At 40.5% G+C, this 22,447-nt stretch overlaps 1 protein-coding gene across 5 annotated transcripts; it reads right to left on the bottom strand.

The window, feature by feature from the left end:
- Window positions 1-3,408: 3,408 nt before the first annotated feature.
- Window positions 3,409-21,737, bottom strand: zgc:162472 (uncharacterized protein LOC553495 homolog). 5 transcript variants are annotated; one of them, XM_022191591.2, is made up of 29 exons: window positions 21,625-21,737; window positions 18,764-18,978; window positions 18,028-18,667; window positions 17,807-17,910; window positions 17,633-17,695; window positions 16,345-16,500; window positions 16,090-16,223; window positions 15,907-16,001; window positions 15,738-15,792; window positions 15,508-15,642; window positions 14,625-14,846; window positions 14,327-14,390; window positions 14,038-14,236; window positions 13,841-13,956; window positions 13,364-13,730; window positions 13,044-13,178; window positions 11,083-11,119; window positions 9,224-9,343; window positions 6,824-9,124; window positions 6,537-6,694; window positions 6,207-6,448; window positions 5,576-5,630; window positions 5,323-5,476; window positions 5,092-5,230; window positions 4,973-5,006; window positions 4,795-4,887; window positions 4,440-4,710; window positions 4,068-4,326; window positions 3,409-3,967 (listed from the first exon to the last, which is right to left on the bottom strand). In XM_022191591.2, the coding sequence occupies exons 2-20, from the start codon at window positions 18,970-18,972 to the stop codon at window positions 6,672-6,674; spliced, it is 5,175 nt and encodes a 1,724-aa protein (XP_022047283.2). In that variant the 5' UTR covers window positions 18,973-18,978; window positions 21,625-21,737; the 3' UTR covers window positions 3,409-3,967; window positions 4,068-4,326; window positions 4,440-4,710; window positions 4,795-4,887; window positions 4,973-5,006; window positions 5,092-5,230; window positions 5,323-5,476; window positions 5,576-5,630; window positions 6,207-6,448; window positions 6,537-6,671. The 5 variants fall into 5 exon arrangements, with proteins under 5 accessions (XP_022047283.2, XP_022047284.2, XP_022047285.2 ...); XM_022191592.2 differs by having other exon boundaries at window positions 5,092-5,227; XM_022191593.2 differs by lacking the exon at window positions 13,044-13,178.
- Between the last annotated feature and the right edge of the window lie 710 nt (window positions 21,738-22,447).

Raw genomic sequence — 22,447 nt, 5'->3', positions numbered from 1 at the left:
CTTTGTCTTTATTACTCATTGCTCAAGTCTGTCCCAGCTGAAACATTTCTGAAGTTTTAAAGCTGCAAAGGAGTTTAGTGTTTCTTTGAAATCAGCCACTGGGTAGAATTCACGGAGGGCTTTACATACTTAGAAATTAACTTAGAAATAGAACAAGCATCATCATTGAGTTAATGTCTCATTTACGGTTTTAAATGAGTGATATACAATTACAGAGTAACATTTCATTCAGTTGCATTGTGTAATAGACCAATAAATCCTAGAATTTTTGAGGAAATTCCTTGTCCCCATCTGGCTTTTGCTGTCATGTGTCACGATAACAGATCTGTGGGTGATTCACTGGTTTAGATGGATGCTGAGGATCTGTTTAACTGAAAATTGACACGCACTATATTTCTCTGTCACGTTTCGCTCATGTGATTTCACAGACTGTTTTGTGGACAAAGCTACGAGTCCTCAAGCAGTTCAAGCTACTGATTTTCTCTGAGCTGTTTCTCTTGTGAAGGGGAAGACAGATAGTCTCGCCGCACTAGACCCAGCTCTTAAGACACAAGGGTCTAGAAACGCTCGACAGGGAGGGAGGCGGGCTAAAAGGTTGTCTTTCAAATCACTCTGCAGCAATTGGGTAGGTATACAACCAATCAGCGCAACGAATAGGCTGACGTAGTTCCTAGAGCGCCTGATTGTGGCTAAGTCCCATTAGCTTCCCAACCAGCGGAGCCAACTGGTATATTAAGGATTTGCCATATCCCATCGGCATAAGTCCAAATACGTCTTTCTTCTCAATGAAACACTTCAGTGCCGTCCTTTGTTTATGTTTCAAGTTGAATTTTAGCTTCAAATCTTTAAGGGCTGTGGCCAAAGCCGAGTCGAAAGATGACTGTTTATTGTGCGCCGGTTGTTTCTGTCAGAATCGCGGCGCCTCTGTCGTCACTTAGTTACGCCCGCCTTCTGACTCTACACTTCATGGTGATTGGTCCGGCCAGTTTTAGGAGAATCCAGCCTCGAGCCTTATGGAGGGTAACTAGACCCACCCTGGCAGAGAATTAAATTCGTTGCTGTGGGTTGTCTAGCACGGCTAGGCTAGAAGACAGATAGTGTGCATGAAGTTTGAATGTAACTTGATTTTAGGGTCTATTGTTTTTGGTGAACTTGAGTCCATCCATCCATTCTCTATACACCGTTTTATCCTCACTAGGGTCGTGGGGGGTGCTGGAGCCTATCCCAGCTGACTCAGGCGAAGGCAGGGGACACCCTGGACAGGTCGCCAGTCTGTCGCAGGGCCACATATACAGACAATCAGTCTCACATTCACACCTACGGGCAATTTAGAGTAATCAATTAACCTCAGCATATTTTTGGACTGTGGGAGGAAGCCGGAGTGCCTGCAAGGCGAAAGTGCTAACCACTACCCACTGTGCAGCCCTGAACTTGAGTCCTGTGTGCATAAGTAAGGTTGACTGAAATGAACAGAACACTGATGGGCACTTGATCTTTGTGAATTGTGAGGTGATCAGGCTAACCTGGGGCTGAGTAAAATAAACAATACACTGGTCATATGGCAGCACATTTCTTCCTGAGGGATTTGATGATGCTGGCTGAGTTTCAAGGGAATTAATCTTCTACATCAGTATCCATAAGTACACTATATTCTATCTGGATTGGAGAGGTATTTTCAAAAATCTGTGCAATGAACTCTTGTCAATAGTCATTCCATCATACCTAACTATCAAAACAGACAAATATGACAATTCATTGAACTATTCAATCCTCTCATATCATGCGGACTTTTCAGAAGACTTTTGTCATTTCTTGCTATCTGTGTTTGGACTAGGAACAAGTGTTCAAACTTGAACATTTGTTCAGTCACATTTATCATGCAGCAGAAGGAATATTGTTTTTCATTCAGTTGGTTAGAGGAGTCTTTGATGGTCCTGGAAATGCCTTCATAGGAGTGTTGTTAAACAACCATTTGGGATTTTCAGGGATCACCTGGTAATTTGTAAAGACCAGCTGTTTGTAACCTAATAGTGATACATAACAGGTATGAACTACAGCTAAACATGAAAAGCACTCAGAGCGCTGTGCTCTGCCAAAGCTGCTCAGTCATTGTATCATTTACGATGGATGAAATCACGGCACTATAGATGTACCCACAAACAAAATGACCTTGCGCTGAGCACAGGCATGTCTTATGCATGTGTATGTTATGTACAGACAGACACCGAATCACATGACCTAAATACTTAGCAGGTGGCGGGAATTGGTGGGACTCTGAAACACCCCTACATTTAATCAATTGTTCCTTGTATCATTTCCGCCAAATAAGTCCTGATAAGTCTGCAGCGGTCGATTCGTAGTAGGATCGCAATCACGTGATTGTCAGCAGGCAGCTGACGTAGTGTTCACTTGTAGTCATACAGTGATGTTGTGACACTATCTGGCAATGATACAGAAGTCTTTGACAAGTCCGTAGAACCAGACTATAGCCCGCATCACTGCCAAAATCTAATCAGTTGGTCCTTGTGTCATTTCTGACCCTCCCTAAGAATATCATCCAAATCTGTTGCTCGGTTTTTGAGAAATGTTGCTAACAGACAAACAGATGGACAAACCAACGCCGATTGTTACATAAGTTTGCTGAGGCTCCGGCAGAGTAATAAGTATTCAAAAAAAGTCGCAAGTAATTTTCTTGTATATGACAATGCTCCTCGGTTTAAAAAGTCTGACTTAGGAAAGCAGTCTGGAAGTTTAATACGGTCATTAAACAAAAACACTCCACCACTTTATGTGACAATGACCTGACAGATGACAGAATACCAACACTAAATATCACCCTAAGCAGAGAACAAGCTTCTGGAAAAAATACTGCAAAATAAACTTGATGAGACAGTCACACAGGTCTGCTGACTAAAATACACACCGAAGGCAATATATGTGGACACAGACCTTGCAAGGTGTTTTTTCAACATAGGCTGTAAACTCATCTTTTAAAAAAAAAAACTTATAGATTACGATTTGCATGGACATTTCAGACTGTATTAAGTGACGGTGGAAAAAAAGTGTTTTATTCAGATTTTGCAGAGTTTCAAGTTTTACTTTCAACAGTTAAATGAATTAAGGTAGGCAACACATTAAGTGTCTTTTCCATATATCAAACATATTAATCTGAATGCTGCATAACTGTACAAGATACTCTTTGAATGCTCAACAGATCTACACTATATACAGCACAGCAAAATGTCTTAAGCTACGACTAACTCTGATGAGAATCGGCTCCATTTTATTTAATGAAATTCTGTCTGATGTCTCCTTTTTCTAAACTCAAAGCTAATTCCAGGATGTCAGAATTTGCACAGAATCGACATTAAAAAAGAAATACACGGAAACATAAACTTGTAGATGATATTAAGTTACTAAGTTATATTTTTATTCCTGAGACCAAGAATGTGGTCTGAAAATTGGACAAATGTCAGGAAAACAAGTTTGTTACTGTACAATATTTACATTTTCACAGCTGGTTAACAATAATGTTCTGAAATGTGACACATGGAGCATAATGACACATTCATAAAAAGCTGGCACTTCTTCAGTCAAACTACTGATTCACCAGTGTTTTGATATCCAGGTGTAAAAGCGCTACAATGCTTGATATTTAAACAAATGGCAATGTAAAAACTAAAACTGCTGCAACATTCAAAGTGCCTGTAAAAGTCAAAAAATGCATTCGTCAGGATACTCAATAAAGCAGTTCAGCTGTGAGCAAACAATATTTTAGCTATAAATAAACCTAGACATAACTTAATAACAAAAGTGCCAAAAAAGCAAGCCGCCTGCGGGTTCCTCGTCTCCCTCATTCCTCCTCCACATCTGTGAAAATGTCACTTAAGAAGTACTGAGACACACTGATGGGCTCCTCCTCTAAAGATCTGCTCTCCGTGCATTCACTTTGCTGGGAAGCTGAAACCTGCAACAAACAGCAAATGACCAGCTGTAATCAATTCCATGTGGGCTGTGTAAAAATACCACTGAATAAAGACAGCTTCCACCTCCCGTATCCTCCTTACCTCGGCTATAGATTGTGACATGCTCAGATTTGGACCTGAGCTGTTGGGCCTGTGCTCAGATGTCCGTTGGATGTCCGCCTCTGTTTGTGCTGGTGGTGTAACAGGTGTTGAACGAGCTTCCTTTTGTGGCTGTGTGGGAGCGACATGGTGTGATGTGGATGCTGCAGGCTCTGACGAAGATTGTTTATCTGCTGCTTTACCATGTGGAGGACTGATTGAAGGAGTCTCAGAAGGGAAGGGAGCGAAGACTTTGGGTTTTCTGTCAGGTGTTCGAAAATAGAAAAACCATTTAATTATAATTGAGAAATCCGAACACGAAAACGGCGCAAATTATTCTGATTTGGAGACGGGATTTTTACTGTTTTATCTCACCTTTTCCAATTACTTGTTCCACTACTCTCTGTACTTTGTGCTCCTGAGCTGCTGTGAGGATCTCTCCCACCTGTCAGAGTCTCTTTTCTAGTGTCTGCATCAACACCCCCTCCTTTATGTGGCTCAGTATCATCAAAGGCTTCTGGCGGCACAGAACCACCAGAATGCTCTGAGTCCTGTGTGGTGTTTGTTTGGGTGGGGACTGACTCTGCTTCCCGGGTGTTGCTTGTTTGTTTCTTCCTTGCGTTGCTGGACTTAACCTGTGGTTTGGCTGGTTAAAGGAGAGACAGGTACAAGATGAAGAGACGTGTCTAATTTGCTGTGAGTGCATGCGATGTGTTTGTCTTCTACCTACCTCTTCTTCTAGTACTCGATAGTGTCTGCTTTGCAGCGGCCACGTCTGTCTCATTACTGTCTGGACGCTTTTCTGGCTGGACTGTAGTAGTTTCTGTTCCATTAATACACAAAATTAAAATCAACTCCATAATATAGCATTAACTAGAAGTTGTCAGAGAATGATGCAATCACTGTACCTTCAGGATCCACTGGATTCTCGCTGGTAGAATGCTGGTGGGTGAAAGAACAATACACATGAAATGAAGCCATTTTAATCACAATGCAGCCACTAATGGCTTCTTTTAACTGCACTTACTATCAACGCAGCTGGCTCTGGCCCAATATCCTTTACATCGATGGGGCCCATTACACCACTCTCCCCTGCAGATATGGACACATGGGCACTAGCGACAGACCCATCTCCTGCAGCCACCAAACTCTCTGCACATACGCTGCTGAGACGCGAAGAAGGTCACAGAATCAGACACCAAACAAAATATACTCCATGCCCGTCTGGATGGCTAACTGATAAAGAGCTGATGCTAACCCGGGCTGCTGTACTGATGCATCTGTTGAAGGGAGATAAGAGAGGTGCTCAGCTGCACTGTCGACCACTTCCTCTGATGAGGAGACCGGGATCTCAGTCAGAGAGAGGATGAAAAATGGCTCGTCGGGATCTGAAGGCACCTGCTCCGGCAGCACTGAGAGGGGGAAGTTTTAGCCAAAAGAACTGGGAATATACTGCAAAGTTTGGACTAAATCAAACAATGTGAGTGGAAGGTAATTTATGATTGACTTACTCTCTGGAAAAAATGGATAGCTCTGGATCGCTTCTGTACTCGGCGTTGATGCAATCTAGGAATCAGAGGGAAACTTTTGAAGAACCGTAAAACTGGCGAGTTTCTTGACTAATATTTAACCTCATCCTTGATCAAAATTGTGATTTTAAGTGTTTTGCTGATACTATGCGTGTCTATTCTCACATTGACATCACCTGCTATGTTTTAAATGTGTTCATTTGACCTGATTTTAACCTATTTTAATGCCACAACATAAAGAAGCCATTAGCCTAAAATAAAGTTTTTATGCAGTTACAGTGGTTTGGTGAAGTTTAGACCACTTTGATGGTTACTTCAACCATTAATCCAATATGTTCAGCTGTTTCAATTATTATCTGATGCTTTTCCCTAAACATTTCAATCATTTATGCTTACATTTTAAGAAAAGTTTTAATTTTAAAAAAAGCTATTTGCTCGGCAGTCTCCCCACAAACCCACTGCAGAAGCATATCCATGCTGTCCTTGGACCAGATCAGCTATATCTCTATAGTTCTGTATTATTAAAACTTTGTTGCATATCTGGAATACAGATATCGCAATCACACGTGCAGTGCTCACAAATTCCTAAGCACAGATTGATTATTTATCTTACCTGGGTAGAAGGTACACAATTCAGAGAGGCTTGAGAATCATTTGAAGGGAAGTTGTGTTGACTTTGTTGAGCGGTAACTTGTGGACAGCAGTCTACAGGAGACTGAGTGTCACTTGGAGTGGAGGTTTGGTTACCAGATATATTGATAACTCCCGCAACTGGTTCCTGCATGTCAGGTCTGAGTTCAGATGCTGGTTTGTGCTCGACAGAAGCAGTCACAATTTGTGAGCAACTACCAGAGTCTGTGGAAAAGAATTAGCATTAATGAGATGATGACAATCTACTCAGCATTGCTCAAGGCAGGAGGGCTTGTTTTTAAAGGTGTCAAACCTGTTTCTGCTGGTGTTGTGTTCTGTACTTTCCGGGGTTGTGAAGGACGACTGCTGCATGCCAGGTTGGGTTTGGGTTTTATTAGCCGACCTCTACGGACTTGATGAGCTTTTCTTGAGGTCTTAGAAGTGTCGGTCAACTCTGACTCTCTGTCATCACTGGTTGAAGTGGGGATAAAAGTTACAAGAGAAACCTGCATTTACAATTCCTTTAAAACAGAAATCAGTATTTACATTGTCAAATTGCTGCATTTTTGACTGATTATTGACAAAGAACTCATGCCTCACCTTTGGATGGAGGAATCTCTGTCCGAACACTCTGAGTATTTTTTGACTCATTGGAAGTATCTTTTGAAGGCTGGACTTCTGAAACTGCAGCTGAATCATCTGTTTGTTGTACATTCGTCTCTGTAACTTGGGTGGACATGTCCGGCATATCATCATCTTGTGAAGTAGGATCAGCCTCCACCGGATCTTTGCTTGAAAATCTGTCCCCTGTTGGTTCCACTTCAACTGTGGATTGCTCACTACTTGTATTTTCAAGTACTGGGTCTGTCAACAGAGGCTGGTACTCAGCAACGCAAGATGTTTCCATGGTCATACCATCAGAGGATGCTGCTTTGTTATTTGTGATGTCCCGTAATTTTTCAGAATCTGTAGGTCCAACTTCTGCTGAATGAAGTCCCGCACTTGAGGAACAATGTGCTGACATCAAGGGCTTGTTGTCTTTCTCTGTGAGATTCTGATTATTGTCTCTAGATTGTTGTTCTGATGATACATTTGAGGTGGTGCCGATATGGCAATGTTCTGGAGGTCTACTGTCATTATCTGACTGCTGTTTCATCATTCGAGTGGATGATCGTAAATTGGGTTTGGGTTTCACCTTAGGAAACCGCCGTCTTCTTTGAGGAACATTTTTTTCAGAGTCCTCTGCACTTGAGACTAATCCGACATCTGTCTTCTCATCCTCAGTTGACGATAGCTCCTGTGTGCATTTGTGAGCAGAACCTAATTCCAGTGATTGCACTGGAACTGAAGGAGAACTAGTACTTTGACTTGACTTTTCTGGAGGTGTGGTACTGCAACTTGGCTGGGCTTCTACCTCTGCTGTTGTGTTTTCAGTGGAATCAGTCGTAGAAGTTGGACTGTGAGGTTTTTCCACAATCTGCAGGAGTGTGGCAGGATCTTCTCTGGATTGTAGTTTAGACCGAATATTTCTTGATGCCTGTGGCAAGTTTGGTTTGGGTTTTTGCAATCGACTCCTCCTTAATCTACTAGTAGATGCAACTTCACCCCCGTTTTTACTGATTGGTAACTCTTCTATGGCAGGTTGGACACTGCTTTCTACATTTGACCCTTGTTCACCTTGTGATTCTGTGACTGTTGAGTTAGATGTCGCCACATCATTAGAACTACTTTCAGTCGTTCCAACACTAGTTGTCAGATTTTCAAGTGTGAACTCAGAAGTTGACCCTGTGTCTCTGGTCACCTGCTCTTTACTGGATTCAAATTCCAAATTCAGTGAAGCAGGATGAGGATCAGGATGGCTTTGTGTTTCATGAGAGGGGCTGCATGTTGGTTGTGGTTCCACCTCTATTGCATTTTTGTGGAAGTCGGGGTTTGGAGTTAGGCTTGAATCTTTGTCTGCAGGTGCTTCTCTGGTTTGAAGTTTAGACTTTGCAGTTCTTGATGTTTGTGGTAGGTTTGGTTTCGGTTTGACTTTTTGTAATCGACCCCTTCTAGACTGGCAGGTAGCTGGGACCACATTCTCTTCCTTTTGTTTTTCAGATAAATCTTCTGCAGGTGAAACACATGAGGTAAGTTTGTCACTGCTCTCTTGGACTAGGGCTGAATCTGTGTCTGACCCTTTTTCAACCTCTGTGTTCACTGAGTCAGACGTTGCAGGAGCATTAAAACCAGCCTTAGCCTCCTCAACACAAGATTGAAGTTTTTCATCTGTGGACTTGGATGTTGACTTTGTGTCTCTGCTGGTCTGATCAATATTCGATTCTGAACAGCAGGGAGCCTGGACTTCTGAGGAATTCTGATCTGACACTGCTGCTCCTGATTCGACTTGCTCAACAAACTTCTCCTGTCTGTCAGATGGCTCTTCTGTCAGTTTGACTTCAGTACTGGAAATGCCATCTTTTACCACTCCCGGAGCACAGTCTGATGTCTTTGTAGCCGTTTCTTCAACAGCTGAAAGCATCTCATTGGCTGGAGAAAGGCTGGGAGCAACTGAGTGGCTCTCTTCAGCAGCCGTTACAGACGATGTCTCTGGTTGGGATTTTGGATGTGCAGTCCTTGAGGTTCGGCCAAGGTTAGGTTTAGGTTTCACTTTAGGTAAACGTCCCATGTTGGTTTGTCGAGAACTTGTATCGGAGCTTTCTGACTGTGGGACAGGCATCTCACCACTGCCTATTATGCTGCCTTGTAGTTCCAAAGTGGCAACAGTCTCTGATGTTTCTGTGACTTCCTGACAAAAAGCTGCAGACACAGAAGGAATGGCGCTTTCCTCTTGTGCAGCCTGCTTTAAAGCAGTGTCTTCTGGGTAGTTGGTTTCATTCATACCAGCTGATGTTCCTACAACTAAACACAGTGCTGCATTTTCAGTTTGGTGTAATTCAATCTGAAACAAATAAAGGCATACTCTTACATAAGAAACCTTGTGATATCTGGGTCACCAACCTGCTGTGTGATCTTGCATGGTGTGATCTGTTGGATTTGGTGCTGACTGAGGGATGTGAGTCAGGTTGCCGATGGTCAGCAGGGTTTGAGCTGCTTCATTGTAGCTCTCATCCTCATTTACTGAAGGAAGAAGACACCCAAAAAATACACACGTGGACAAAATTGTTGGTACCCGTCAGTTAAAGAAGGAAAAACCCACAATTCTCACTGAAATCACTTGAAACTCACAAAAGTAACAATAAATAAAAATTTATTGAAAATTAAATAATCAAAATCAGCCATCACTTTTGAATTGTTGATTAACATAATTATTTTAAAAAACAAACTAATGAAATAGGGCTGGACAAAAATGATGGTACCCATAACTTAATATTTTGTTGCACAACCTTTTGAGGCAATCACTGCAATTAAACGATTTCTGTATTTGTCAATGAGCGTTCTGCAGCTGTCAACAGGTATTTTGGCCCACTCCTCATGAGCAAACAGCTCCAGTTGTCTCAGGTTTGATGGGTGTCTTCTCCAAATGGCATGTTTCAGCTCCTTCCACATATGTTCAATGGGATTCAGATCTGGGCTCATAGAAGGCCACTTTAGAATAGTCCAACGCTTTTCTCTCAGCCATTCTTGGGTGTTTTTGGCTGTGTGTTTTGGATCGTTGTCCTGTTGGAAGACCCATGACCTGCGACTGAGACCAAGCTTTCTGACACTAGGCAGCACATTTCTCTCCAGAATGCCTTGATAGTCTTCAGATTTCATCGTACCTTGCACACTTTCAAGACACCCTGTGCCAGATGCAGCAAAGCAGCCCCAAAACATTACTGAGCCTCCTCCATGTTTCACCGTAGGGACAGTGTTCTTTTCTTCGTATGCTTGGTTTTGGAGTCTATGAACATAGAGTTGATGTGCCTTACCAAAAAGCTCCAGTTTGGTCTCATCTGTCCAAAGGACATTCTCCCAGAAGCTTTGTGGCTTGTCAACATGCATTTTTGCAAATTCCAGTCTGGCTTTTTTATGAGTTTTTTTCAGCAGTGGTGTCCTCCTTGGTCGTCTCCCATGAAGTCCACTTTGGCTCAAACAACGACGAATGGTGCGATCTGACACTGATGTACCTTGGCCTTGGAGTTCACCTTTAATTTCTTTGGAGGTTGCTCTGGGCTCTTTGGATACAATTCCAACGATCCGTCTCTTCAATTTGTCATCAATTTTCCTCTTGCGGCCACGTCCAGGGAGGTTGGCTACTGTCCCGTGGGTCTTGAACTTCTGAATAATATGAGCCACTGTTGTCACAGGAACTTCAAGCTGTTTAGAGATGGTCTTATAGCCTTTACCTTTAAGATGTTTGTCTATCATTTTTTTCGGATGTCCTGGCACAATTCTCTCCTTCGCTTTCTGTTGTCCATGTTCAGTGTGGTACACACCTTTTCACCAAACAGCAGGGTGACTACTTGTCTCCCTTTAAATAGGCAGACTGACTGATGATGAGTTTGGAAACACCTGTGATGTCAATTAAATGACACACCTGAGTTAATCATGTCACTCTGGTCAAATAGTTTTCAATCTTTTATAGAGGTACCATCATTTTTGTCCAGGCCTGTTTCATTAGTTTGTTTTTTTAAATAATTATGTTAATCAACAATTCAAAAGTAATGGCTGTTTTTGATTATTTAATTTTCAATAAATTTTTATTTATTGTTACTTTTGTGAGTTTCAAGTGATTTCAGTGAGAATTGTGGGTTTTTCCTTCTTTAACTGAGGGGTACCAACAATTTTGTCCACGTGTGTATGTACTTTGAAACTATCCAAGAATTAAAACCAAGAATAATTCACCAGAAGTGACTCAGAATACTTCTCCAGCATACCTTCTGTGTGTTCTGAAGAAAGGAAGTCTATAACATCCTGCAAGGAAAACAAAGAAGTTGTGTGACTTTAAAGGCTTGTCTTATGAGCTGCATCAGTTTTCAAGAGGCAGTGTAAAAAACAAACAAACATGTAGCACAGTAGCCCCAGTTACACATCTGTGTCATTTATTTTTTCACATCTCTGTCATTTGATTGTATCTGGGTGAAAACGATTGCTATGATTTCATCCAGATCAGTAAAAGTAAGACCGAATTAGACAGCATTCAAAATTCAAAAACAATTTCTTGGTTCAATTTTTTTTTATTTTAAATGTGCTAAAGTTAAACTAGAAATAATGCCAAGTCTCAACTAGGCTGCATGATTATGACCAAAATGCTAATCACATTTATTGATTTAGTGACAACAAATTTCCATTGCTCTCTCACATTTAAATAACAATGTGCTGCCTGCACTCCCACGCTGTGCTGCATTTCTACAGATATACAAACATTTGCATGAAAATATGACTTTTAATGAGGTTCTTTTTTCCACCTGAATTCAGAGCCTGCCTTAGAAGCAACATGTAATTTAAATTCTGCCAAAAGCATCTCATTTGGTCAGTATCTGCTTACTGATAAACCCTACAATTTAGCAATGTGTCTTAAATGCCTCACATGCAGGCTACAGTAGACACTAACCGGTAGTTCTACAAACAGAAGCTTCTCCCCTCTCATTTACTGCAGAACAGCAACTAAGACAGGTGAGTGAACAAAAGTTACACTGGAAAGAATAAAATAAGGCCTTCTAGTTTCAGATTTACTCATGCTGAAGCATGAAGTGACATTATCTAGATTTCTATGAGTGAAGTTTTCTATGTGCAGAGAAGTTACACTGCAAAAACTCAAAATCTTACCAAGCCTATTTGTCTTATTTTTAGTCAAAATGTCTCATCCCAATTGATATAAGATAAATTAACTTAACAAGTGACATTTCAGCAAGATGGAGGAACTTGTTTTAAGACAATGCATCTCAAATATCTTTTTAAGTCGAACAAGCTTGAAATGATCTTGCTTTGAGTTGTATTTTACAAGAAAACACAAAATAAGTTTAATACACCTCAAATTAGGATGTTACATCCATCCATCCATTCTCTATACATCACTTTATCCTAATTAGGGTCGCGGGGGGTGCTGGAGTCTATCTCAGCTGACTCGGGCGAAGGCAGGGGACACCCAGGACAGGTCACCAGTCTGTCACAGGGCTACATATACAGACAAACAATCACTCTCACATTCACACCTACGGACAATTTAGAATTATCAATTAACCTCAGCATATTTTTGGACTGTGGGAGGAAGCCGGAGTATCCGGAGAAAACCCACACATGCACAGGGAGAACATGCAAACTCCACGCAGAAAGATCCCGGGCCCAGGCCGGGATTTGAACCGGGATCTTCTTGCTGCAAGGCGAAAGTGCTAACCACTACTCCACTGTTAGGAGGTTACATGAAAGCAAAAATCTATTTTTGAGTGAAAAAACACTATTTTTTAAGCATGTCTGGCTTATTTTAAGATACCTAAGCTTGACGATCCTGGCAAAATACAGCTTAAAATAAGTTTTCTCAGCTAATTTTAAGATCTCATATCTTATTTCAAGAAATCTTACTAAGCCATTTTTCACTTGTTCTATTGGCAGATTTTTTTTACTTATTTCAAAGTAAGAGTTCCTTGAAATAAGTCTTCTTTTCTTATTTTGAGAGGGGCATTTTTCCAGTGCATTTTAAATGTCAAATCACTTGTGCAGCCCTAATATGCAGTAAAACTAAAAACAGGGAGACACTGCAAGAACATTTTAACATCAGACTTGTTCTAAATATAACTCTATCAGATCTTTTGCTTAAAAACTATGTTAAAGTAATACATGTAACTGGGGATAAAGAGTTACATTCACTTGTACTACATTTTAGGCATAGGTCACTTACAACCAGCAGATCCAACTGATGTTCACATGGCTCAGCTGTGCCTGCCTCATGTTGTGCCTGCTCACAAGAGGAATCAGGGCACAGTGCATCTTGGGAAATGCCCAACACATCAGGCATACTGGCCAAGATATCAAGCTGATTGAGGGAATTGGGGGGGGGGATCAGAGTGGAGGGTTTGAAATATGGAATGTAAAAAAAAACATGCACAAAGAAAAAACAATGCAAAACACAAACATGCTTAACATAAAAATTATGTGAAAGCAAAATTAATGAATGATGTGTGTCCTTGCAACATATAAGGAGGAAACAGTGTCTCTTACCTCCACCATAGTCTCATCCACTTCTGAGATCCCAGAGTGAGATGTGTTCAGGCTGGCAGGCACAAAGATGGGAGTGTGGCCGTCTCCGCTGGAGCTACATGCAAGCTCCCCCTCCTCCACCTCGTCATCCTCATCACTGATGTCTGACTGAGAGGCAGTGAGCGTGACTAGTTTGGGCTTCTTAGACTTTTGGGGTGATTCTGGCTTTGATGATCTCCGCCTCTTGGCTGTGCCTTTGGGTTTAGGTTTGGCAGCAGAACCAGCGGACCCTGCTGGAGACGCCGGAGCGGTTTCGGATGCAGAGGAGCGCGCGTCCTCTTTTGCAGGGTATGTCAAGGGCTTGGTGGGTTTGGGCACTCGGCCGTATCTATGGAACGAAATTACACACAGATGAAGACAAGAAACACACAAAGTAGCTATTGTGGGAATGAGTGTTACAATGAGTGTGTTTCAGTGAAGACATGAATTCTTTTATACCTGGTAGGTTGAGGAGGTTTACAAGCGACATCTTCTTCTTCTTCGTCAGAGGAAATGTCATCACTGGCTGGCTTTTTGCTACTGGCCTGGTTTGAAGGTGATGCATCTTTATTTACCTAAAATGTTAAGAACTTTCAGCAAGGCAAACACTAAATGTGTAGAAAGATCTGATGGCTCTGATTTGAAAATTAACTAACCTGCTCTGTCGTGGCTCCATCGCTCACGCTCTCGTCCCCTTTATCTGCTGCAGTATCTTTGGCCGCTGTGGAAGGTGGAAGCTTTTTACCCCACTTCCGGCCCAAAGGCAGCAGTGGTTTCGGTGCTCTGCCTCGCGAGAGTTTAGCTGGCTTGATTGCAGCGTCCTTGGCTGTGTTCACATTTTGAGACTTTTCAGGCCTGAATATTAGGACAAAAAGGGGAATGTTAATGTCAATGAAAATGAGCAAGAATAGTTTGGGGTAAATCGACATTTCCAAAGCTTCATACATGTCTGAACTTGTGTGGTCCTCAGGAAGAGCTGCCTCAGTATCTTCAGGTATGCCGGCCTCACCTGAGAAGATAATGTAAAACAAATTGAAGCAGCTGTCAACCAGAGTCAAAGAAAGAAACTGGGGTAACTGTGACGAATAAAGGGTCAGTGGAAAATATAACTATGGACTGGAATTTGAGAAGCCAGTGAGGAAAAACAAAAAGGCAGTGGTCAAAGACTAACACGCCTACACGTCTTATGAAAATCAAGGCGTATTTCATCAAATAACTGAACCGTGCTCACTGCTCTTTTCACCTGTTTTGTTCTTCTTGTCATTTGGCTCTTCAGTCAAGTCGTCTGGTTTTTTCTTTCTTTTGCATTTCCTGTTCGGCTCAGAAGCAGGGATTCCTCCCTCATTACAGAGGTCCTCGTTCTCTTTCTCTCCTTCCTCTTCTGCCTCCAGGTCAGGAACTTGATTCTCATGTTCTTCTTCATCTCCCTCCTCCACGTCGCTCAGCTGTCTTGCAGCTTTTTTGGCTGTAGAGGGAAAGAGAACACAGGGTTTTTTTCTTTTACTTTCGAGAGAATCTAAAGGCCAGTCTCTGCTTTCTGCTCTCCATGTCCACAAGGGTCCATGTGACATAGTTCATGAGGGTCCATGCAGACATTCATGTACAGCCACAAAAACTAAATGAATGCTTGCTTTGAGGTGAGCCTTTTTGAGGAGATTTGACATTTTCCACACCTTCATATTTCATCATAAAAGCTACAGTAAGCATCTGTAAAATCTGGAGAAGGTAAAAAGAAAAATGTCAGAACTTGAAAATATACACAGCCCTCCTCCTGCAGTTTTCCCCTTTCTTATTGTTGTTTTAAGATCCAGCAGATGAGCACCTACTTCAAATGTGCACAGATAGTCAAGCTAAAAGTCAACATTAATTTGTGGTTTTACCCGAGATTCAAACCCAAGGGAAAGTCCTCTGTCTAAACTATTACTCCACCACGTCCTCCTCTCATCACAGACTTCACTGCTGTTTATACTACCTCAACAGATCTTAGAAATGCCAACCCCTACTTTAAAAGGATTAAAACGTATGTAGTAATGCAGAGATCCATTTCGCAGACAAGCATTATGCTATAAATAAGAAACTGCTCTCTGAGTATTAAACAAAATAATAAACCATGGAAAGACAGTTACCTTTAGTCTTCCTCTTGTGTTTCTTGGGGGAGTTCTTCTCAGCAAGTGACTTGAGTTTCTTCCTGCTTTTCTGAAATTCCAAAATTTTCTCCAGCAGCTTAGAGAAATATTCTATGTCCAGCTTGCGCCTCTCTCCTACAAAACAATAATCAGTGAATATAACATATGAGGCACTAAGAAATGAATGTATTAATTCATCACATAAGCATAAGATCCCTCTGAACACTTACTGAAAGCTTTGTCAATCCTCCAGGAATTCTCTCGCTCTTCTTTTTTGAATTTGTTCTGAAAGTTCAAATCAGCACAACTAGCATCAACAAACATTTTTGAGTATATCGTGTAGTTGCTTCTTTATTATCATGTTCTGTAAAAACACGTATATCTGTACTTATCGCTGACCTTTATTTCTGATCGAGCTCTGTGAGGAAACAGTTGACAAATCATGGAAAAGTCCGTCCCCACCATGCTAATTGCCAGGAAGAACATGTCTGTCTCTGAAAACCAAAGAAAAAACAAATATGAAAACAGCATCAAAATAAGCTGTTGCATTTCAGGTATCTCTAATATCTTTACTGGTCTAACCTTCACTGGACCATGGTTTCGAATAGTTCCCTTTCCTGAAACTTGAGTAAGTTGTGGTGGAGCCACGCTCAAAGATGGGGTCTCGATTTTCTGCTGGGTTTGGTCCTTTGGCTCGCTGGACTTCCACTGTTAAGCTGAGACAGAGGTTGAAGGGATATCAGTCAGCCAACAAATGCTCCCATCATTTCTAATGAGACAATAACAGGTTTTTATCAAGATGAAACAAAATCACATGGCCAACAAGATTCCACTGACCTCTCTTCATCAATGATCAGTGAGCCATCCTCTGCTACTTTGACCTGAGGGACCATAAGCGCTTCTTCCTGCTCTTCGTCTGCTTCCTCCTCGTCCTCCTCTCGTGAGTTCGCCGTGCTGGGTGGCACTTCAGGTTCCTGTGCTCGCTCTGGAGACCTTCAGGAATTAACATTGCAAATTCGAGACGGAAGGAACAGGGATGTCGTACAGTAAGCAGCAAGTACGTCTCATTACATAAAGTACTGCATGTCCATATGACAGTCATAGCAGCTAAAAGAGACACTATTAAAAGATGTATTGTATTCCCCAGGAAAATGTCTTATTTAGCTTAGTTTGTCAAGATTAATTTGTATTTATACAGCGACACATTTAAGCCAAAGTTTCAGTATCAGATGATCGGTAATTCATTACAACTTGATATTTGTTGAGCGCCTGTATAGCTCAATGGGTTAAGCAGGCGAACCATGTATAGGGGCTGGTCTCTGTCGCAGCGACCTGGGTTTGATTCCCGCTTGTGGCCCTTTGCTGCATGTTTTCTCCCCATTTTCTATCTTTCCTATCAAATAAAGCCGAAAAAAGGCCAAAAAAAAAAACACTTGATGTTTGTTTTTAGTAAATCCAGTAAAACTTCCGCAATTCATTAAGCAGATGCATTATTTGGGTTTTATTTTCATTCCATAGCTGGAAAGGACATTTTTTGAGAAATATCGTCATTTTTACAAAAAGGTGGAAGCTTCACTGTCAGTTGTTTTCATGGTGCATGGTTTTGCTTTGAAGAAAGCATAAGTCAAACCACCAAACTGCTTCAGTACTTAATATCAGCATTTCAATAGTGTCTTTCATCAAGGGGCATTTAAAAATGTAAAACTAGCTGTGTCACAGTATAAATGTTTAGGAATATATTTAGATTTAAACTTTGGCTTCAAATGGTCTGTAATAAGGCCCAATTCATTTTAGTAAAATTTTAGCTTCACTAGGAACATCCTATGAAGTAAGGAAGCAAAACCACGGTGCTCTCCTACTTGCAGATAAACAGGTTTAATACACATTCTAGTCCTTAAATCACTGGATTCATTATTAAAACAAGCAACTAAAAATTCATCCAAGAAGCTATTCGGTTTTTATCATCATCATAGTCAGATATATAAATGATAGGAAATTATTTTTAAAAACTTGGAGAAAAATTAAAATCCTTAAAACCTTTTCTGTACTTTACTATGGAAGTCAGAAGTATTAATTTGTTTCCTGTAATGTTCAGCATCAGTGAACTGCAAAGAAATGGGCTTACTTCTCTCTTTCTGGTGAGGCTGGAATGACAGTCTCCTCTTGGGCCAAGTCTTCAATACTACATCTGAAGAAAAAAAAAAGCACAAGTTTGTTTAGAAATTATATCTACAATAGTCCATATAAAACATCTCCGAAAGGTTGAATTAAATGTGACACAAGCTTGCTAAGTACTTACGACATGGGGTTAGATGTTGGAAGATAATGGATCAGGTCCCTCATGGTCATTTTGGCAGGATCTAAAGAAAGCTCCTTTGAAAGTGCCTTAGCTTTCTTGAGTCTCTGAAACACCAACGTACATCACTCATTTGACAGAATAAATTATGATATAGCATAATCATAATAAACAAGATATTAAACTTAGAAACCATGGAGAAAGACAATAATGTGTGAGCTCACCTTTTCTTTGCACCTCTCCTGTCGTAGCAGCTCTCTGAGCTTTTGGGCCTTTACAAGCCTCTGTAAGTCTGATGGGCTGTTCAGGAGTCTACTCAGGGAGTAGGCGGACTGTGTGAGTGAAAGCACATTCTTAGATGATACAAGTGTCTTGGCTTTCTCTGATATTTCAATAGCTTCTTTGTCTGGCAAAGATGGCGGTACTTTATCCGGCGGTCTGGGAGGAACTTCTTTAACCTGACTGGTGGAAATGTTTTCTAATTGTTTGCTACCGTCTGCTGGCACATGGGTTTGTTCCAGTGAGTTTTCATTTGCAGGAACATCTGAGGGTCCTAAATTACTGGAAGAAATGTGGGGGGCTTTAGGGTGCATCTTGAGCGGCTTGCTCTCTCCTGAAGACCTTCGTCTCCTTGGTGACTGGAATCCCTGAGAGGTTGCCGAAATCCCAGATGTTGTTGGCTTGTCAAGGTTTGAGCCGGAGCCATCAACAGGAGCTTGAGAAGCTGCTTTGACAGGCGACTTTGGGGTCCGAGAGAGTGTGGAGAGGCGGCCAGGAGCCACTTTGGGCTTGACAGAAAACCGCTTCCTTCTCTGTACAGCTGCTGAGGAGCTGGTACCTTCCCCATTTGGATCATTGCCATCCCTAAACCACAGGAGGGAAAGTTATTTTAGGTATACATAACAAAAGCAGTAGCCACGGCTTCTAAAATAATGAGAAGCCATTTTGCTCGTCGCTCACCCTGAAGCTACAACTTTTTCTGATGGAGTCACGTCAGACTTGTTGTCTGTCACAGCTGCAGCACTGTTGCTCTCCGGAACATCTGTTGGAGTCTCACTGGCCTCCTGCTTTGCTGAAGGGGCTTCCTGAGGTGCTGCTGCTGCTGTTGCTGCAGTTCTTCCTGTTGCACCGACGTTAGGACGAACACTAAATCTTGATCGCCGAAACATTTTGACCTGAAAACACACACAAAGTTAAAGCTGCATCAGTATTCAATCAGCAAACCAGTAGCCAGTGCTTTTAGAGCAAATAAGGGAAAGGTAATTAGTTTTTTTTGGTTGCAATGGAAATATTGAAATGTCAATTAGTTGAAAAAAATTGCGATTTAATGGTTTGTGCTTTGTAGCATCACAGTTAAAACAGTCTACATTTTTGCCAGCTACCCTTATGTAGCTTATTGTGTTTTGCAGGGAAAAACAATGAAACTATCATATTTGCAAAATACTCTGGGTTAGCTGATTATTGGCCTTGTCAGTTATTGAATGTGATATATTCAGCATTTTTCCAATTATCTGTTCTGTATTATTATCTACATTTAAAAATCATTGAAAAATGTAATGCTTTGGCTCTGATGCAGCCATCTCTCTCTGTTTTTAATCACATTGTGGCCTTGAGCAACGTCCCGTCAACAACAATGTCTAATGGTCAAATCTCACATGAGCAGGTTATCATCACTGAAGGATAATAAGTGGAAAAGTTTGCTTTAAACAAACATAAATACTTAAAGGCTTTCAGGAAAGCTTTGCATTGCAGTTTGTCTTACTCTCAATTTTGACACTAAGATTTTCAATTTTAGTGCAAATATCAATTCATTATTTTGTGTAATACTAAAATTTTAATTACAATATTTCAATATTGTGTGCGATACTACTTTACTACTTCAGAACCAGTCTCAGTGTCACTTATTTCTTTTCTATTCTTTTCTATGTATGAGTTTACTTACTTTGATTTGAAGTAATGTACTTATATATTATTAGTGGCTCAGTAGTTAAGGCTTTGGGCCACCGATCAGCAGGTTGTGGGTTCAAGCACCAGCACCAAGCTGTCACCTTGAGCATGATCCTGAACCTGTCTGCTCCAGGAGCACATTAATGGTAATGTCCGATCCTGTTCTCTGATAGGAAAAGAGATAATTCCCCCCCCCCCCCTTACGGAATGAATAAAAGTAAAAACAGTGCTTTTCTGCTTGGTACCGCAATTACTCAGGTTATGCAATTTGGTTTTCTGAGCAATATTTGGCACAATAAAATCCTTTGGGATTAATAAAGTGTTATCCTTTCTGAAATGCGTGTTGGCTGTGATAAAGAAATAGCACATCTTTGCTATTTCTAGTGTCATTCATTCATTCTATTACCCATTGTTATTAATAATTCTCTTATCTTTTGCTATTTCACTGTGCCTTAAAAGGTCTAAATACTGTATATTGACTTTTAATACAATTAGTATTGCTATAGATTTTAAAATTAGAAGTGTTGTGTTTCCAATATTGTACAGCAAGTTGTTTTAGAGTACATACTAACCTTTAATGGTAATGTTACTAACCTTCCTGTTTTGTCTCTGCTGTTTATGTTGTTGTATGCAAGCTGCTGAATACTGCAGTTTCCCTTGGTATTAATAAAGTATCTATCTATCTATCCATCCATCCATCCATCCATCCATCCATCAGCTACTGTCTGCCAGACCCCTCGCTTCCTACCTTTTGTTGTCTACCAGATCCCTTGATTTCATCACATTTTGTTCTTTGTTCTCTTACTACCTTCTGTCATTGATTAGCAACTATATGTAAACTAACCTTCACCTTACATAAAATGTATACTGGTACACTATACTAAAATGTATATCGGATTACACTACTGCACAATTCGAAGCACCAAGAATGAAATTTCTTCAACAGTTGCAAATATCAGTTATCAGCCTCGTTGATTACAAATAATACTGACCCTAAAAAGTTATATAATTCAGCCTTTAGAAAATATGCGGGGTTAGTGTTTTGAATAAAACTAATTACATGGTTTAACAAAGAACAGCTAAAAGTAAGCTGATATCCTTGTCATAATACTTTGTCTGGTATAAATGTAGGACTTATTATAGCTTAAAATAAGACTCTTGAACACATCATCCAGTTTTATATTATAGCAAAAAGTTTTTAAATCATTCCTTATGTCATTTCAAATGAGCAAATCACGATTAAACCTTCTGTTTGAATGAGGTTCAGGTACTTTTTATTAGCACAAGGCTGTTATATATCCTAATGTGATACAGCAACAAATTTTGTATCCCGTGTAAGATTTACTGAGCTTTCTGAATTGAAAACTGTGGGTAACTAAAATGCACTGTACTCGTAGGAGAGTAAATTAGTGGCATCAAAACACAACACGTCTTTTAAAATGGATCTTTTCTGCTGCAACGAGGAAGCTTTACCGACCACTAAACTAAATCGCCTTGCTTCTGCAGCATTACAATAAATTATCTAATCTCTGACATTCTGCTGTGCAAAGCTCAGATGTTTGGTTCACTGACGGGTAGCGACGCTGACAGTCGAGAAGCCGTTTAGTGTCACCGTAAATCAGAAAGTCACACGAAAATACCATCTGCAGTTTAATAAGCTGAATAAAACAACAGCAATTCATACAAAAATGCGACAAAAATGGATAAAACAAGTCGCTAACTGCTCAAAGAGGGGCTCAAACTCGCTTGACAGCACTTTAAGTATGAAGCTCCTCCACACTTAGACCGTCTATTATTAATGCTACGAACACTGAGACAACTACTTGTATCATTTTACCGCCTCTTTGCATTTTAATATGTTTCTAACAACGTACCTGCTGAAGAATATGTTGTTTTTTAGAAGAAATAAGCTTTCATTAATCGACGAGGAGAGGCGAGTAGCGGACTCCATGCACACACACACTAATCCGCCATGTTGTTCATGACGCGATATTATCATGAGAGAAAGGGATTGTGGGAAATGCAGTCAGAACAGCAGAGAGCTGGATGAAGCAAGATAATGCAGGTTGGAGGTAATATTGGCCGTGTTTACTCAAGGTATTGTCTTGAAACAGAGGTAGTCTCCAGATTTACTAGTGGCTATATTCCAATCGTAATTGCCTGCCACATGTATCATTTTAAAGAAATGTAAGATATGATGGTCTTGGAAAAATTCAAATTATGTAAAATGGAAGAAAAAAAACACATAATTATATGCATAAATCAAAAATAGATAAACAAGCAAAGGAGATCCAGGGAATCTTTGCATTTATTGTTTTTTTTCGCGTGTATTTTTGTGAACTCCAGTTCAAAATAAGTCAGGTTATTCTCTACAATTACAAATCTATGCTGTAAAGTCTTTACCTTATTCCTTGATTACTTACTTTAGCTTCATAACTTACACAACTAAAGGGTGTTAGCTATATTAGTCCATCAGTTAAAGGTAATCTCCATACTTAATAACACTGGAATGTTTCAGCCATGTTATGTATTATTGTCAAGTAAAGTAGTATTTTGTGTACATTTTGTCGGGTTTCAATCTCTCATATGCAATTATTCAGGTAAAATCACTCCATAAATAACACTGCAGGGTCTTAGCACCAATATTATTTAAACCTTTAAAGTAATGTTAAAATTGCTATTAATGATTTGAACCAT

This window comes from Acanthochromis polyacanthus, chromosome 18 (assembly GCF_021347895.1).
Source record: "Acanthochromis polyacanthus isolate Apoly-LR-REF ecotype Palm Island chromosome 18, KAUST_Apoly_ChrSc, whole genome shotgun sequence".
Classification (NCBI taxonomy): domain Eukaryota; kingdom Metazoa; phylum Chordata; class Actinopteri; family Pomacentridae; genus Acanthochromis; species Acanthochromis polyacanthus.
This window is presented reverse-complemented; position numbering and strand designations above follow the sequence as displayed.

Coding starts and splice junctions, on each gene's coding strand:
- zgc:162472 (XM_022191591.2), bottom strand. CDS start 18,972: ATGTTTCGGCGATCAAGATTTAGTGTTCGTCCTAACGTCGGTGCAACA. Junction 17,696..17,806: donor CCAACATCTAACCCCATGTC/GTAAGTACTTAG, acceptor TTTTTTCTTCAG/ATGTAGTATTGAAGACTTGG. Junction 9,344..11,082: donor TTCTTCAGAACACACAGAAG/GTATGCTGGAGA, acceptor TTCTTCCTTCAG/TAAATGAGGATGAGAGCTAC.